Source organism: Dryas octopetala, chromosome 1, assembly GCF_963921425.1.
Source record: "Dryas octopetala chromosome 1, drDryOcto1.1, whole genome shotgun sequence".
NCBI lineage: Eukaryota > Viridiplantae > Streptophyta > Magnoliopsida > Rosales > Rosaceae > Dryas > Dryas octopetala.
In genome coordinates, this window is record NC_141366.1 from 28,885,732 (window position 1) to 28,901,007 (window position 15,276).

The 15,276-nt window shown below is 33.9% G+C and overlaps 1 protein-coding gene and 1 pseudogene across 1 annotated transcript; one reads left to right on the top strand and one right to left on the bottom strand.

The window, feature by feature from the left end:
- The first annotated feature begins 4,935 nt into the window (after positions 1–4,935).
- Positions 4,936–7,090, top strand: LOC147299563 (NAC domain-containing protein 67-like). Its single transcript, XM_086231140.1, has 3 exons — positions 4,936–5,407; positions 6,193–6,476; positions 6,584–7,090. Exons 1-3 carry the CDS (start codon positions 4,936–4,938, stop codon positions 7,088–7,090), a joined length of 1,263 nt encoding a protein of 420 aa, XP_086087266.1.
- A 3,308-nt stretch (positions 7,091–10,398) lies between these two features.
- Positions 10,399–15,276, bottom strand: LOC147299564 (secreted RxLR effector protein 161 pseudogene; annotated as a pseudogene).

A 15,276-nucleotide genomic window follows, 5' to 3' on the forward strand; every position in this document is an offset into this window, starting at 1 on the left:
ATTCAGGTCAGCGGGCCCAGCATCCTATCGGTGTTAGACCACAGGATCACTCTGGGTTCTAAGATGAAATATGGGGACGATGTTGTTATAAAATGAATAAAATATGATTATTATAATATTCATTAACAAATATTTCCATCAGAGTTTATAGACATACTAAAATAGATGATGGTACCTTCAACTAGTTTTTGGAATTCTACATCCCTCCATGGATATTCTAGAGTCTCAAGGACTCCTAGTGAAGAATGGAGGCTCACTACTCCCAAAGTTACCCCACATAATATTTAAAGGCGCTTCTAAAATTAATGAGAGAACATCTGATGCGATTAATTACCAATTTTAATAGCCTCTAAGTTCACATAGGCTCTACATAAAAGTTAAAAGCTCATTGACTTAGTTAAACTTGATGAGCTTTATTGATTCATGTTCATGAGTTGAGCCTAGATTTCAAGAATCAAAACACCTATCCTTAGGTTCCTTGTCTAGAGTTGAAACTTACTTTAGCAAAGGTTCTCTCTTGAAACCTATCCTAGGGCTAGCTTAGTGTGTACATTCCTAGAGAGCTTTCACTTGAGGGTTTAGGAACCAAGAGAAAGGAGGAGGAAGGAGACATCAAGGGGTGGCTGAACCCACCTAGAGGAGAGTTTTGTTCACTAGGACTCCAATCCTTAATCGGTCTTCAAGGGTGAGCATTCTTGATATCCTATATTAAAATATGTTTATTTTTCTATGATATAACAACTATGATCCTATGGACTAAATGAATTATCTTTGTTTTGTTTTAAGGCATGAGAAATCTTGCTTCCGCTTAATAAATTGTAAAACCTTGATATTTATCCTAGGCAATCATTTCATTCAGAGGGAAAGGTAATGGGTGAACCAACACAAGGACAAGGAGGAGATCTATAGAACCATGGATGGTGGTTGGGCGGTGGTCTCGGCCACCTATGGTGGATTGGTGGCTAGTCCATGGGTCACTCCTTTGGCCTGGTTGATTTGGGCTTAAGTCATTTTTTTTGTTGATTTATTTAAATTTCATATTGGGCTTAGTGAACTTCAACCCAATTCTCAATTTTAGGTACATCACTTTAGTCCATGTTTATTTTATTAGGCTAGCGAACCCATTTGCAATAAAACATGCTTAGAAACATAAAAGGATGACACTTTGTTATTTCAATTATGATTGAATATAACATGGATGGTTATGGACTTAGACCCAATGCATGCTCACTATGGAATTGGCCGAATTTTAAATTAAAAACTAAATTTATTGGGATGTAATTATTAAATTGGGATTGCATGCCCTCCTCTCTATTTATTTTCATGTAAAATTTTATCTCCCTCACATTTGTAATTCTCTCTAATCCGAGATTAGAGTTTCAAGAAACCCGTGGAACATAAATAAATTGGATTTTGGAGGATTTGGGAGGCAACGAAACCACCTCGTAGGTGATGCATCCATGGTCCCTTTAAATAGTAAACACTGTTCATCCAAAACAACATGGCCAGGAAAAAAATACATGACTTGCGGAATAAGCATGCAAGCCATTTATATCCGCGCTTATTTAGAGAATATCACAAATTTAAAGGTCCATTGATTTTAAATATTAAATTTCAATAATTTTTTAGTTTAGGTACCAAAATTAAATAGCATTTTAGATTAAGTACTAGTTGAAAAGTCAAACAAAATAATAAAGTAAAAGATATTAGAATTTACAAATATTACATCACATGCCACTACAATAAAAAATAAAAATAAAATTACATCATAAATATTACATTAATTTATACTATATTGTAATTTTAAAAAATCAATTCAGTCACAATTTAACTGTGACTATCTTGGTAAATTGAAAGAGATAACTCACACCACTATACTATGTATTATTTTGAGTAAAAGTATTGTTTTGACCTATATTTATACTATATTGTAGTATAATTTCTTTAAAATAAATTCAATTAAGTCACAACTTAACTGTGACTGTCTCACAACTTAGATGTGACTGTCGTTCAGTCACAACTAAATTTGAAGTTGTGAGTGTCGTACAGTCACAACTAAATATGAAGTTGAGACTACATTAGCAAATTTTCAAGATAATTTAAAAGCCTCAAGGACAATTTTGTCAAAACCTTATAAATTTTAACTAACATCCATCATATGTGGGCCAAAGGACAAAAATGTCAAATGGAAAAGGCTCAAATCAAAGAGGTCAACATATTTGTGACATAATCTAAAAAACTACATTTAAATTGGTAGTTCAATTGAAATATTATAGTCTTCATGTTATACCGAAAAATTATTGAGATCTAGTATTTAATCTTAATTTTCTACAAATTTAATTATCAAAATTGAAGCTTATATATTAGAGTTATACGACCGAATATATGGATACCATTCACAACCAAAAACTTTCAGAAAATCATATTTTGGAATTTTTGAAATATAACTTTTGATAATAATCTTTGAAATTGACAGATTTTTTTTTTTTTTTTGTAAAGTTGAAATTGATAGATTGAAAGATAGGTTAGATATGTACGAATCAATTGAAACACTCAAAACCCTATACAGCAAAATCTATCACATGAAATAAAAGATAGTAACGAATTTAATAACATTGCAATTATCATTTCTACGTACCAAATAAATAAACAGTATAATTATAATATTCCTCCAGCCCGAAGTAAACGGTGTGCAAATGACTAATATAAAGGCATGTTTCTTTGTGTTACAAACTCCACCAAATTTCCAATTATCTAAAATAGCCTAATCTAATAAAAATAATTAACGCATCATAATTATATTTTCAGAGAGTAAAAAATAAAACAAAGCAATTAGTTAAAGAAAACATAATAATAAACCACGCGGTCAGTGCCCTACGTTGCAAGCCACCTTCACCTTACTAACTTATCCTCCAATCCCTATTCTTTTCTGTTTCTATAGGCTGGTGGCTCTAGGCCATAAAAAAGCTTATCCTCATCAAGGATAGCATACAACCATGGTTTGGGAAGCTTCCTCCACCAAAACCATAACATCCGAAATTGATAAAGAAAACTGACCTAGTCTAGAATTGTGTTCAAGTCTAGTTGATTATCATATTGTTTTGGGGCATAGTTTTAGCTCATTATTGAACCTTAACTACTGCATTGCATTTTATTTTGGGTGCTGCTATATATATGCACACCATTTTTCCTCTCATTACACAATTGTCTCTCTCATTTATAAATTACAATTATAACCCTAAACTCAAATGACCATAAAGGACAACCCGCCCAGACTCAACCACCACCAAGTCCCAACTCATCCGCATGCAGGCGCCACCCTTGTCGCCAGCAAGGTTGCCGGCCCTTGCAACTGATCGGAGAGAGAGTGATAGAGAGAGAAGTGAGAGAGAGAAAGGGAGAGATCGAGGAGAGAGGGAGAGAGAGAGAGAGGAGGAGGCTGGTGGGGTGAGGCTTGATGGTGGCTGGGTTATAAGGTGTCTTTTTTTTTTTTTTTTAAATGAGGGTATTTAATTTTTAAAATTTTTAGGGTGTGTTTTGAGAAATTAGATAAATCAGAAAGAAAAAAGAGTGTTAGGTGAGAAATGATGCGTGTGTAGTGAGAGGAAGAAGGGTGTGCTATAGCAGCCCTCGTAATTTTTTATGTTTTCATCAGTGGTTTTTTTATTTTAATTTTTTCAATTCCATCTTCATTGTTATAACAAGTCCAAACTAATATTATGTTTCTTTGAATTACTTTCAAGCCGCAATGGAACATGGCTAAATCTATGCATCATATGACAATCAGCAATGGAAACAAGATTTAACTTAACGATAATAAGTTAAGGAAGAAGAAGAGGATGCTGAACAAGGTTATGGTTTGTTGTGTTTTGTCTTCTTTTAAAATAAATTTTATGCCATACTTTGAGGATGCAACTTGGCGCCTCTGAATTTGAGGTTAAGAAGCCTTTAATTTCTTGCCACAATTAATTTCAACCATCCAAAAGTATTCTATAGTTGAGCTAGATTGTGCCACAATTTTCTTTGGGATGAGGAAATCTCCCAATTTTCTGGCACCGTTCTTAAACTGCCACGAGTTTAAATATTCCCTCAGTCATTCTCAGTACCTCTGGTTTTTTAAATGACCATCTCATTATTTCTCAGTACCTTGAAAGATTTTTGGATGGGCCGTATTAATTAAAATCTGGTACAGTTTGTTACAATTGCAAAGGTGTACGTAGCGTATGTATCCTAGTCCAGCAGACCTTTTTTGTTTTTTTTTTTTTTTTTTGTAAACTAGTCCAGCAGACCTTAATAAAGTTTTACTTCCATTAATTTCAATTTACAATTGAACATTATTTATGTGATGACTCTGGCTTAAAATTGATGATCATCATTATGTATTTAATTTAATTAATTCAATAGTTATACATGTCAGTTCCTTAAAAGAATGCATCAATTTCCTAATCCATACTTGTTATTAAAAACAAAATTACTATCTTGGTGATAGAATCAATAATTTTACTAGGATATATAATTCAAAATTTCAACCCGTAATTATTATTATTTATTATTTTGTTAATATACCATATTAATTATTAATAGAACGTCGTAGTACTAGCTAGTGAAGAGTTATGATAACTATGTGATTCCACAATCTTTATTGAACTGAGATAAGTTAGATATGTGGACCAATTAAAACACTCAAAACCCTATACAACAAAAGCTATCCCACGGAATAAAAGATAGAAACAAATTTAATAACCTTGTAATTATCTTTTGTACGCACCAAATAAAAATAATAATTATAATTATCAAAAACGAAAATTTCGATAGGGTTTTATCTGATATCCCGGAGCAAAGGGGGTTTATTATTTAAATATTTGTTTCCAACTTTCCACCAATCTTCTCAACAAAAACAAAAGAAAAAAGAGTCATACTTGCGTCTGTGTCAATATGTCTTCTCCCTCAAAGAGTCCAACTATGGAGTCTGTTGATCAGTGGAGTCGTAGTATTCATCCGCATCATAAGGCTTCTGTTACCGATAATCAACAAGTGGCTTCGGCTTCGGCTTCGGCTTCTGCTGCTGCTGCTCCTTATAGCCCTAAGGAGAAGAAACCCCAAACCCTACCCCAACCCCAGCCTCTGATCACTGCACCCAACAACGTTAACGAAACTGCTTCGTTGACAACCAATGTTGTGTCTGGGGAGGTTTCGGACGATGAGTCCATTGATTTTAGTAATAACCAGAAAAACGCCCAGAAAGATGATGAGTTCTTCAAGTCCTTCCCACCTGGGTACAGGTTCAACCCTCAGGATGATGAACTTGTCGTGTATTATCTGAAGAAGAAGGTCCTCAACAAGCCGCTGCCGCCGAATCGGATCAGGGAGGTTAACCTCTATCGACACAATCCGGAGACCCTTGCTGGTACAGTACTACCACAAAATCTTTAAAACCCTAATTTATTAGTCTTGTATTGAAAATATGGACATCTCCATATATCTCCAAATATATTGTAATCAAATTGATATCCTTTTGAATCGTATGAAGTTGTGTTTGGAAAATAGATGTTCATTGCTTCTTTGTCATATGTAATTGTATTTCTTTTTTATCTTAACTTAGATATTATGACTGATAAGATCTTTATTATTAAGTAAAAATAAATTAATTAATTATGTGCCTTAGTTTTGTTATAGGCAATGCTAAGATCGACTAGTGTGCCAACTTTAGACGTACGTACTATTTTAGTTTTATTTCCATTTTGTATCTGTTTGTTATTTTTTGTAAATAAGATGGTTTCAGGCTGTATATCAAAACCTTTTAGTTCCATTTGAATCGTACATATATTGGTAACATTTATATAACAGAATTATTTTGATCAAGATCTAAAGTTGGGTGGATATCTTTCTAATATTTTGTTATGATAGAATAGTTGTGTTTATTGGGTTAATTCGGTATATCACATAGGACATATATGTATAGATCGATGTGTGTTTATATATCTTTTGTTGGGTGTTTAATTTTTCGCAGAATAAATAGCTGTGTTCAATTAACTATCTTAATTGATTAATTACTGTGTTACCCAAAATTGTTTAATAAGCTTCTAATTTGTTGTTTCATTTACTTAATTTTGTTTCTCTGATACGAGTTTGTTGCTTAACCTTTTGGATGAGATCGAATACTGTAATATTGTAACATTCTGTTTTAACCAGAAAAATACGAGAGATATGGAGAAAAGGAATGGTACTTTTTTACTCCAAGGGATCGAAAGTATCGCAATGGAAATCGACCCAATAGAGCCGCTGGTGATGGATATTGGAAGGCCACTGGAGCTGACAAGCAAGTGAGGTCTGAGGGTGCTGTTGTTGGGTATAGAAAGGCTTTGGTTTTTTATAGAGGCAAACCTCCAAAGGGTGACAAGACCAATTGGATCATGCATGAGTTTCGAGTGGATAATCCTCCAGTTCGAATTAAACGTTGTGCAAATGATATGAGGGTATGTAGATTTTCTTTATTAATTCCTAATTAGATCACTTTAAGTTTTATTAATAGGTAATCCTCAATTTCAGTCTTGAACTAATTGAAATTTTATTCTTCTTGCAGTTGGATGATTGGGTACTGTGCAGAATTTATAAGAAAGTTGATAAAAACAATAAAATCCGAAATCGCGAGGATGATTGTACAGCGCAGATAGACAGTAAAAGCATGGAGATTGAGGTTGAGATTGAGACGAGCAATCAATGTGATGGCACCATTGTTGATCCATTACCCGAGTATGATCATGGCATGACATACTCAAACTATGCATATCAGCATTTCCATCAAGTTGGGGTACCAAATTATCAACTTCCTAATAACATGGTCAGTATGAATGGTGTGATGTCCAGCACTGCAAATAGGATGCAAGTGCCACCAGTTGCTGTCAGAGCTCCAATAATGTCATATAATTCTGAGAGTATGTTCGGGCCTAAATATATAGAAGAAACATCTCTTCCAGAGGAAATCTTCGACATGAAAGCTTTGGGAAATCCTATTTACACTAACAATTACTCGGGTCAATTTATGCATTTTGATTATGTTTTACCCTATCCGGAGGACATTGATGAGTAACTTTGATCTCATGTTTTGGTGCCATGCATTTTAGAGTTTGCCTTGCACTTTAGGGTTTAGGTAGGTAGGTAGGTAATGCATGGCGTTTTTTTAGTAGCTTTCTCAACTAGCTAACGGAAGTGATGTTTTTTAAGCTAGGATTGGTTTCACCAAATTGCAGGATTTTAGACTAGGGAATAACTTGTTCTGATCATGCTACTTGGGTTTTTGGGTTCTAATGATTTTGCTATAATATGCAGTCCTATTGATTTTGCTATAATATGTACACCTTTTATTTCACCAACATAAATTAGTATATATGTGAAAATTTCTTGACCTTCTATTGATTGTACTGCTGATAAATTGGCTCAGTTGGGCCATGGTCTTGATCTTGGCATTGTGGAGTTTTCCCAGCCTCCCTTGGAGTGTTGTACTTGCCTCTTTGAAGATTTTTTGGTTGTCTGTAAACCTCATTTGGTTGTGACCTAGTTTTGTTGTTTGGGGTATCTGACCCCAGTCAACCAAAAAAAAAAAAAAATTTTCTAAGATTCTTGTGTACGCCTTTTGTTGTACGAATATATATTATGGTGTGTTATTATGTTATTGTAGAATGAGTGCAGTTTTGCTCACCCCTTTTAACTCAGGTGTATGCTCACTTCCCATCTAATTAAACAGTACTTGACATGTGTTTAAAAATGTAACCATGAGTTAATCCCTTATATTTAATTATTACTCAACAATAAACAATACATATAAAACATTTTAAAATATTTAAAACTTCAAAATTAAAAAAAAAAACTTAAGAAAACCCATAGACCACCCACGTGTGCATCTCCCCACCAGCCCCCGCCCCTTCTTCTTCCTTCTCCTCCTTCCTCATCCCAGACCTTCTGCAACTAAACCCCAAGGTCAGGTCATCACCAATCGAAAAAGAGAACCCAAAGCCCAAAACTTGGGGTTTAGTTGCAGAAGGTCTGGGATGAGGAAGGAGAAGAAGGAAAAAGAAGTGGGGGGGGGGGGGGGGGATAGTGGGAGATGCACACGTGGGTGGGCTATGGGTTTTCTTAAGTTTTTTTTTTTTTTTTTTTTCTAATTTTGACGTTTTAAATATTTTAAAATGTTTTATATGAATTGTTTATTGTTGAATAATAATTAAATATAAGGGATTAACTCATGGTTATATATTTAAACACATGACAGCATTTTAGATGGGGGGTGAGCATACACCTGCGTTAAAGGGGTGAGCAAAACTGCTCTCTGAATGCTAAGATTGTTGCTGCCTATGAACTAATTTTATTTTACTTTTTTTCAAGCCTATGACTTATTTGGAAGCCGTAATTTTAATTACTTAGGCTTTTATTGGATTTATTTTAATGAAGATTAGAGTGTGATGAAAAAGCAGAAAGTACATGGATTTAATATGATTTAATATGATTTAATATGATTCCTTAATTCCTTAATTGTATCTAGTTCTTTCAAATCTCTTTTTTTCAGACAAAAAAAAAATCTCTTTTTTTTTTTTTTGAGAGTTATTTCAAATCCATTTAAATAATCTCTTGTATAGCCTTGGCACATATTGACCAAATCTCGTGTATAATTTATTTAACTAATTTAGTGTCAAATTAAAATTAGTTTTATTTTGAATCATTCCATTTTAATGTATCCCTCTATTTTAAGTTTTAAAAGATAAGTCTTCTAGAAGATGGGTAGTTTTGAAATTTTGACGATATAATTTGCATGTACCTGATATTTAATATAAATTTTTTTTAAATGTTCTAACTTAATTATATTATATAAATATAAGTACAGGCCCCTTCCGTTGATGTATACTTAAATTTAAATATGATGAGATCTGGCTTGTGGGACCCACTCCGTATTGTAATTCGATGATCGCAATTTCCGTCATTTTTATTTAATTTTTTCGAAATCGAAATTTTCATCGAAAATTTCCTCGAAATCCAAATTTTCCTCCTTGACTGGATGCCTCCTTTTATGTGTACGTGTTAGTGTAATAATGTAGTGAATCTTCAATTTTAATATCTCAAGTATTAAGATAAAATCCTCCTTGTTGTAATATATATCACTACGCCAAAAACCCCCTTTATATATCAGTGAATAACTGATGTCTTTTCATGTTTTCCGGCGATGTCTAGGCAGGCGATGTCTAATGTACCTACTTAAGATATCAGTTTTACACTGATATCTATAATGAGGTTAAACATCTTTTTTGTTTAAATTCTAATGTCTAATAGGTCCTTTAGATATCAGTTCTCCAATTTTCTGGTGAATTAAGATTCTGAAACTGATATTAAAGATAGAAAACACATCGTATTTTATGTGATTTTTGATATATAAACTACCTTAGATATCATTTTATGCTCCCAAAACTGATCTAAATGCTATGTTACATATTGGATTTTTTCTATAAATAGATGTTTGAATGTATTTAAAACATCTATATTTAATCTATAACTGATATAAAAGACAATGTTGGACATCAGGTTTTTTATATTTATTGATATTGGTTGTTTTTAGTAAACTGATGTGCATGCTATTTTATATTTTTGTGTTTTAACATAAACAGTTATGAAATTTGTACTATAATATCAATGTTATTATACAATTTGTACTACAACCTGATATAAAAGATATAAATTGTCATTCAAGCCTGAAATTAGTGCAATCTCAATCCATTCCATTACCATTAATTCCAATATACAATACAAGTATTTCAAGACCTTCCAAAAAAGGATTACACATTGCACTAGAATATGGAGCATATATCCATAATTAATTACCCAATCCCATCCTAGTATCTAAATTAAGCTAGCCTCCCTTTAAAAAACGAATAATCAGCTCATGCACTTGCACAAAAATAGGTGCATGATTCACCACTTCTAAAGGTCATCTTCATTTACAAAATATTAATTGGCAGCACTTGTTACCTTCCTTCACAAAAAATTGCCGAACAACACCATAACGATGTTTCTCTGCATGGTCTCTGGTTGAAGAAAAACAATGATAATTAGGACAAGAGTAAATTATCATCCATGAGTACGTATTATATATGCATTTATATGACAAGTTACAGCCTAACGACACATTGATCAATTATAACGTTAGTTAATCATCACAGCTATTTTGACAATAATCTTTAGTCAAGAATTTTTATCACCTTTTTGCTAGTCATAACAAATATATGGAAAACCTATTGAATTATACAAAATTTAAAAGAAAGATATGGCCACCTGAACTAAATTTCTGCACTCATCATCAATATCTCCACAAAAGAAAGTTGCTGATGTATCGCCATTTTACCCCCTCATCATCTACGTCTCCACAAAAATCTGCAAGGAGAACCAAAAAAATAATATTTCAGATTTAATAAGACTTTAGACTTTAGATTGGTACACAAGATCATAGGCAGTTTGAGAAGACTTTAGACTTTGTTGCATTGGCATATACAAGATCATATATTGGGTACTCTTCCTCTCCCTTTCAGGGTCAAGGATAAGTATTCAAGCACATGCATGTGACATGCTCAATTTCATAGAACTTAAAAGTAATTATGATGCTTCAAGAACCATATATGTGCCATAAAAGAATGCTTACAATTATGCTATCTACAGAGAGTTGCATTTTGGATATACATCATGTATTTTTTCCCTTAACATTGAATAACTTCCGAACCTAAGTGCGAAAATATGACAGGCTAGTAGCAAATTCTGTGCAGAATGCAACATATTCAATGTATTAATCTGCTGGAAGCAACATGGAAAATTCATATATATGTTAGCTGGCATCAACAATAAAAATATTTTATCCAAACTGCCAATGAAAATATTTTAGGAACAAATACCATGAAAAAGGTAGATTACTTTTTAAAAATGGACTATGTATAAAGCTTTATGAACCTACAAATTATGCAATTCTAATGGCCCAAAAAAAAAAAAAAAAACATTCATCTTATATATCAATAGACACAATCCCATGACCAATTGCCACACTAGTACTCAATAATTCTTTTTGGCCTATACAAATTGAATTATATATGACCAATTCATCATTTAATAGTACGAACTTCCAGTTGACCTGAATATGATATTTTCACTTTTTTCTATTCACTCAATTAACTTGATTAATTTCACTTTCAGTGATCGGACCCCAATTTTCGGTTTATGTGATCACTCACGAACTAGTCAACCAAACACAACTCAGACGGTCCAGTAACAAAATGTGAAACTCCACATTGACTTCTAAAAACCAAAAGTCACTTCAGTAAAACAACACAAATCAAACACATCAAGGATCAAGTGACATCCTATACACTCAGAGGACCCATCACAATAGGCATCCCAGTGTTATCCACAACTACAGTGGTGTGTAATTATCTAAACAGTTATATAAATCATATATCAATTTTAAGCAAATAGCTCCAGTACAGATTTGTGTTTAAAAGATGAGTGAGTCAGTAATCAAAACAACACAAATAGGGAAGACAGAAACACACAAGATGTTCACCCAGAAAAACCACAAAGGGTAAAAACTGGGGGTCTATCCAGCTGACCAGGCAATCCACTAAATCAGAAGTTCAATACAAAAGAGGGTACTCAGCACACAAGCTCAATCACTAAGTCCTAGACTAAGTGGCAGCTATCTTACCCATTTTGTGCAACTTCCATACGCAAGGCAGATGGTCATTCATGAAGAAGGCAGCTTCACTCCAAGCTCATCAACCCATGGCACCAATCCGCACCAAGCTCAGTGGTTTCATCAATGCATGAACATGATATGCAAATGTAGGATTCAAATAACAAAGATCAACTTTCTCAAGCTATAGGCGTGGAAAAGGTTGATGTTGAATCCTTCAACTAAAATCTAAAATGAATGTGTTTGAATAGAATATAAAAAGATTTAAGCACTCAAACCCATTTAGAATTTTAGATGAAACAAAGAACAAGTTCAGAAAATCCTTTTTTGATTTATCAAGAATTAAAAACCATTTTCTGAAAATTAGTGAAGATGAGCACTTCACATGGAAAAATACCCAGGCGTGAGAAACCAAGAATCACGCTCAAAAATTGCTCATCAACTACAGAAAAGATCTGACCCAAAACAGCCCATATACCCGTACACACTCACGCAAGAAGTATGTTCGCCCATGCCACGTGGAAGCCAATCGATGGCTGTCCACAAGAGACGGATTAAGGGCATATTCCCTTTGTCCTAGAGGGGTATCCTAGTATTTACTAAGGATAGAAATAAGCAGCAGTCAAAAGGAATTTTGTATTTAAAAATCAGAATGAAGAAGATGATGAATAGTGTGTGTGCGTGAATGGGAAAGATGAATCAGATCTGATTTGAAAACATTGGGGGAACAAAGTCATGTGTTGTGCACATGCATGTCTAATACTAAACAGAATATGGGCTTTCAAAGAATTGGGCTTAAAAAGCAAAACCCGAAATGACCCACTGTAGCAACTGTGACTTAAGTAACAGTCACTGTACGTGAAAAACAGTGTTCTTTATGATCATTGAATGACTAGTCAAATAGACAAAAATCTGTTAATTTCATGAAATGAATGAAGTGCAGTATACCTTGTGACTTGTTCATTCTTGACTTCTTCAAAGCAGTAGACCTTGTCCTAAATCTAGCCTAGAGCTTGTGAGTGAATAAATACAAATTAATACAATTGTTTTGACACGGAAAATAGCCAACATTAACAAATCCTAGAAACTAACAATCTCCCCCTTTGGCTTTCCTTGACAAAACAATAACCCATTCACCTCACAAGACTCTCAACACACAGCCCAACACTTGTTATAATGTACCTGCAAGAAGAAATACTTGCACAATACAAAGTATGATAGTATGCAGTTTAAACGCAGCAAGCAATGGAGATTAAACAACCAATACATTCTCCCCCTTTTTGTCATGGAAAGACAAAAGGTCATACATAAAAGAAAATTCAGTTCAAAAGCACAGAAAATTGGAGCGAAATGCAATAGAAAAATACATGCTCAAAGAGTAAATTCCATAAAATTCTAACTCCCCCTAAATTCTAACTCCCCCTAAATGCTAACTCCCCTAAAGACAAACTCCCCCTAAAGACAAACTCCCCCTAAATGCAACATCTCGATACCGGGCTTGCAGAATATAGACATGTAATATGAGGGACAGCTAGAGAAGAACATAGGTATGCAGAAAAGTCTGAAATGCCCTTTAATGAACAGTAATCCAAGGTGCAGAATGGTCCTGTGAAAATTGACTGTATTTGACGATTGTTAGACTAGTCAAAATGAACAAACTGCGTACTGGAACATAAAACAAAAAAGATAGAGGAATCCTTAGAGAATTGGAAGCAATGACACACAAAAAAAAATCTAGGAGTTAGATGTGCTTCAGGGATTTTTATTTTTGACAAAGCAAATGTGACAAAAACAACAAACACAATTGAAAAGAATTATCCACCAATGTCAACACTCTCATAGATATGGAAAATGAAGATTGCAAACTTTGTGCAAGAAAATAAGCATATTTGGGATATAGGGAGGTCAATGCTAGCATTCAAGACTTGTTCTAGATGGAAAAACAATGTCAAAGACAACCAAAGAGGTTAAATAAGTTTCATCCACAACAAGAGATTAGAATTTAACCACTCAATAGAATTTCTAATTTGAGAACAAATCTTGAAAGCAAAGTTTTGCAACTCATGACAATGGCTATAAGAAAATTATTTTCATTTGTTTTGTTTTGGTACATCCCAAGTTAAGTGCAATGATTTGGTCCAATTTTGCGACTCTTTACCCTAGAACACCATAAAAACACCTTGTTTCTCCCTAGGGCCGTGACCTCTTTGGTCACACTTCCTTCCTTTTTTTTTTTTGTTTTTTGTATGGTGCACATTTGTTCAAAATGAGGAAAGTGTAGCTGAAGATGGGTCACAAATGAGGAATTATATTGAAGGGCTAAATTGCATCCTCAAACAAATTGTCATTGAAAAGCATTTAACAAGTTTGATTGATTATGACAAAGTGTTAAAATAAAAAAAAAATCTCAAGGCTAACATTTGACAAGAAGGAGGGATTATGCTTATAGACATGACTCATGTTATGCAAGAACCTTTTTGAATATCAAAGAGAGTGTGACAAATAATGTTAAGACCTTTCAAAGTGGTTATTTTCTTTAAAAGAAAAACTACTTAACCAAACAAAAGAAACTTAAACAATGAAGCACATTTAACTACAAGGAATTATGCATGTGTACAAATGCCAATTGACTTTCGAAGACTAATGTGCTTTGGATTCTCTAGAGCTTTTGTAAAGATGTCTGCAAGTTGTTGTTCGGAAGGAACAAAAGTCAAGGTAAGAGTGCCACTCTCCACAAGATCTCGAATGAAATGATGTCTTATGTCAATATGCTTGGTTCTAGTATGTTGCACCGGGTTCTTGGAGATATCTATAGCACTCATGTTATCACAATAGATGAGAAAAGTTTTCTCATCAATTCCATAATCGGTTAACATTTGCCTCATCCAAATGAGTTGTGTACAACAACTCCCTGCTGCTATGTATTCAGCTTCAGCAGTCGACAAAGAGACAGAATTCTGCTTCTTGCTATGCCAAGACACTAGGTTATTCCCAACATAGAAAGCACCACCCGAGGTGCTCTTCAAATCATCACTACACCCAGCCCAATCGGAGTCACTAAATCCTACCAATTTAGTGTTGGTATCATGAGTATACCACAACCCATAGTCAAGAGTCCCACTTACATATTTGATGATTCTTTTTGTTGCAAACAAATGGGATTCTTTGGGATCACTTTGGAACCTAGCACACACTCCTACCGCAAATGATATGTCCGGTCTACTAGCTGTGAGGTAGAGGAGACTTCCTATCATGCTTCTATACAAGGTTTGGTCCACTTGCTTACCACTTGGATCCCTATGAAGTTTGGAGCTTTTACTCATTGGAGTAGTAGTCACTTTGGAAGACTCAAGCCCAAACTTTTTGACCAAGTTTCTAGCATACTTAGATTGGGAGATAAATATCCCACTATCTACTTGCTTGACTTGAAGCCCTAAAAAGAAATTCATTTCACCAACTAGACTCATTTCAAATTCACTGGACATTACATCAATGAATCTCTTAACATGAAAATCTGAAGTTGAACCAAAGACAATATCATCCACATAAACTTGAGC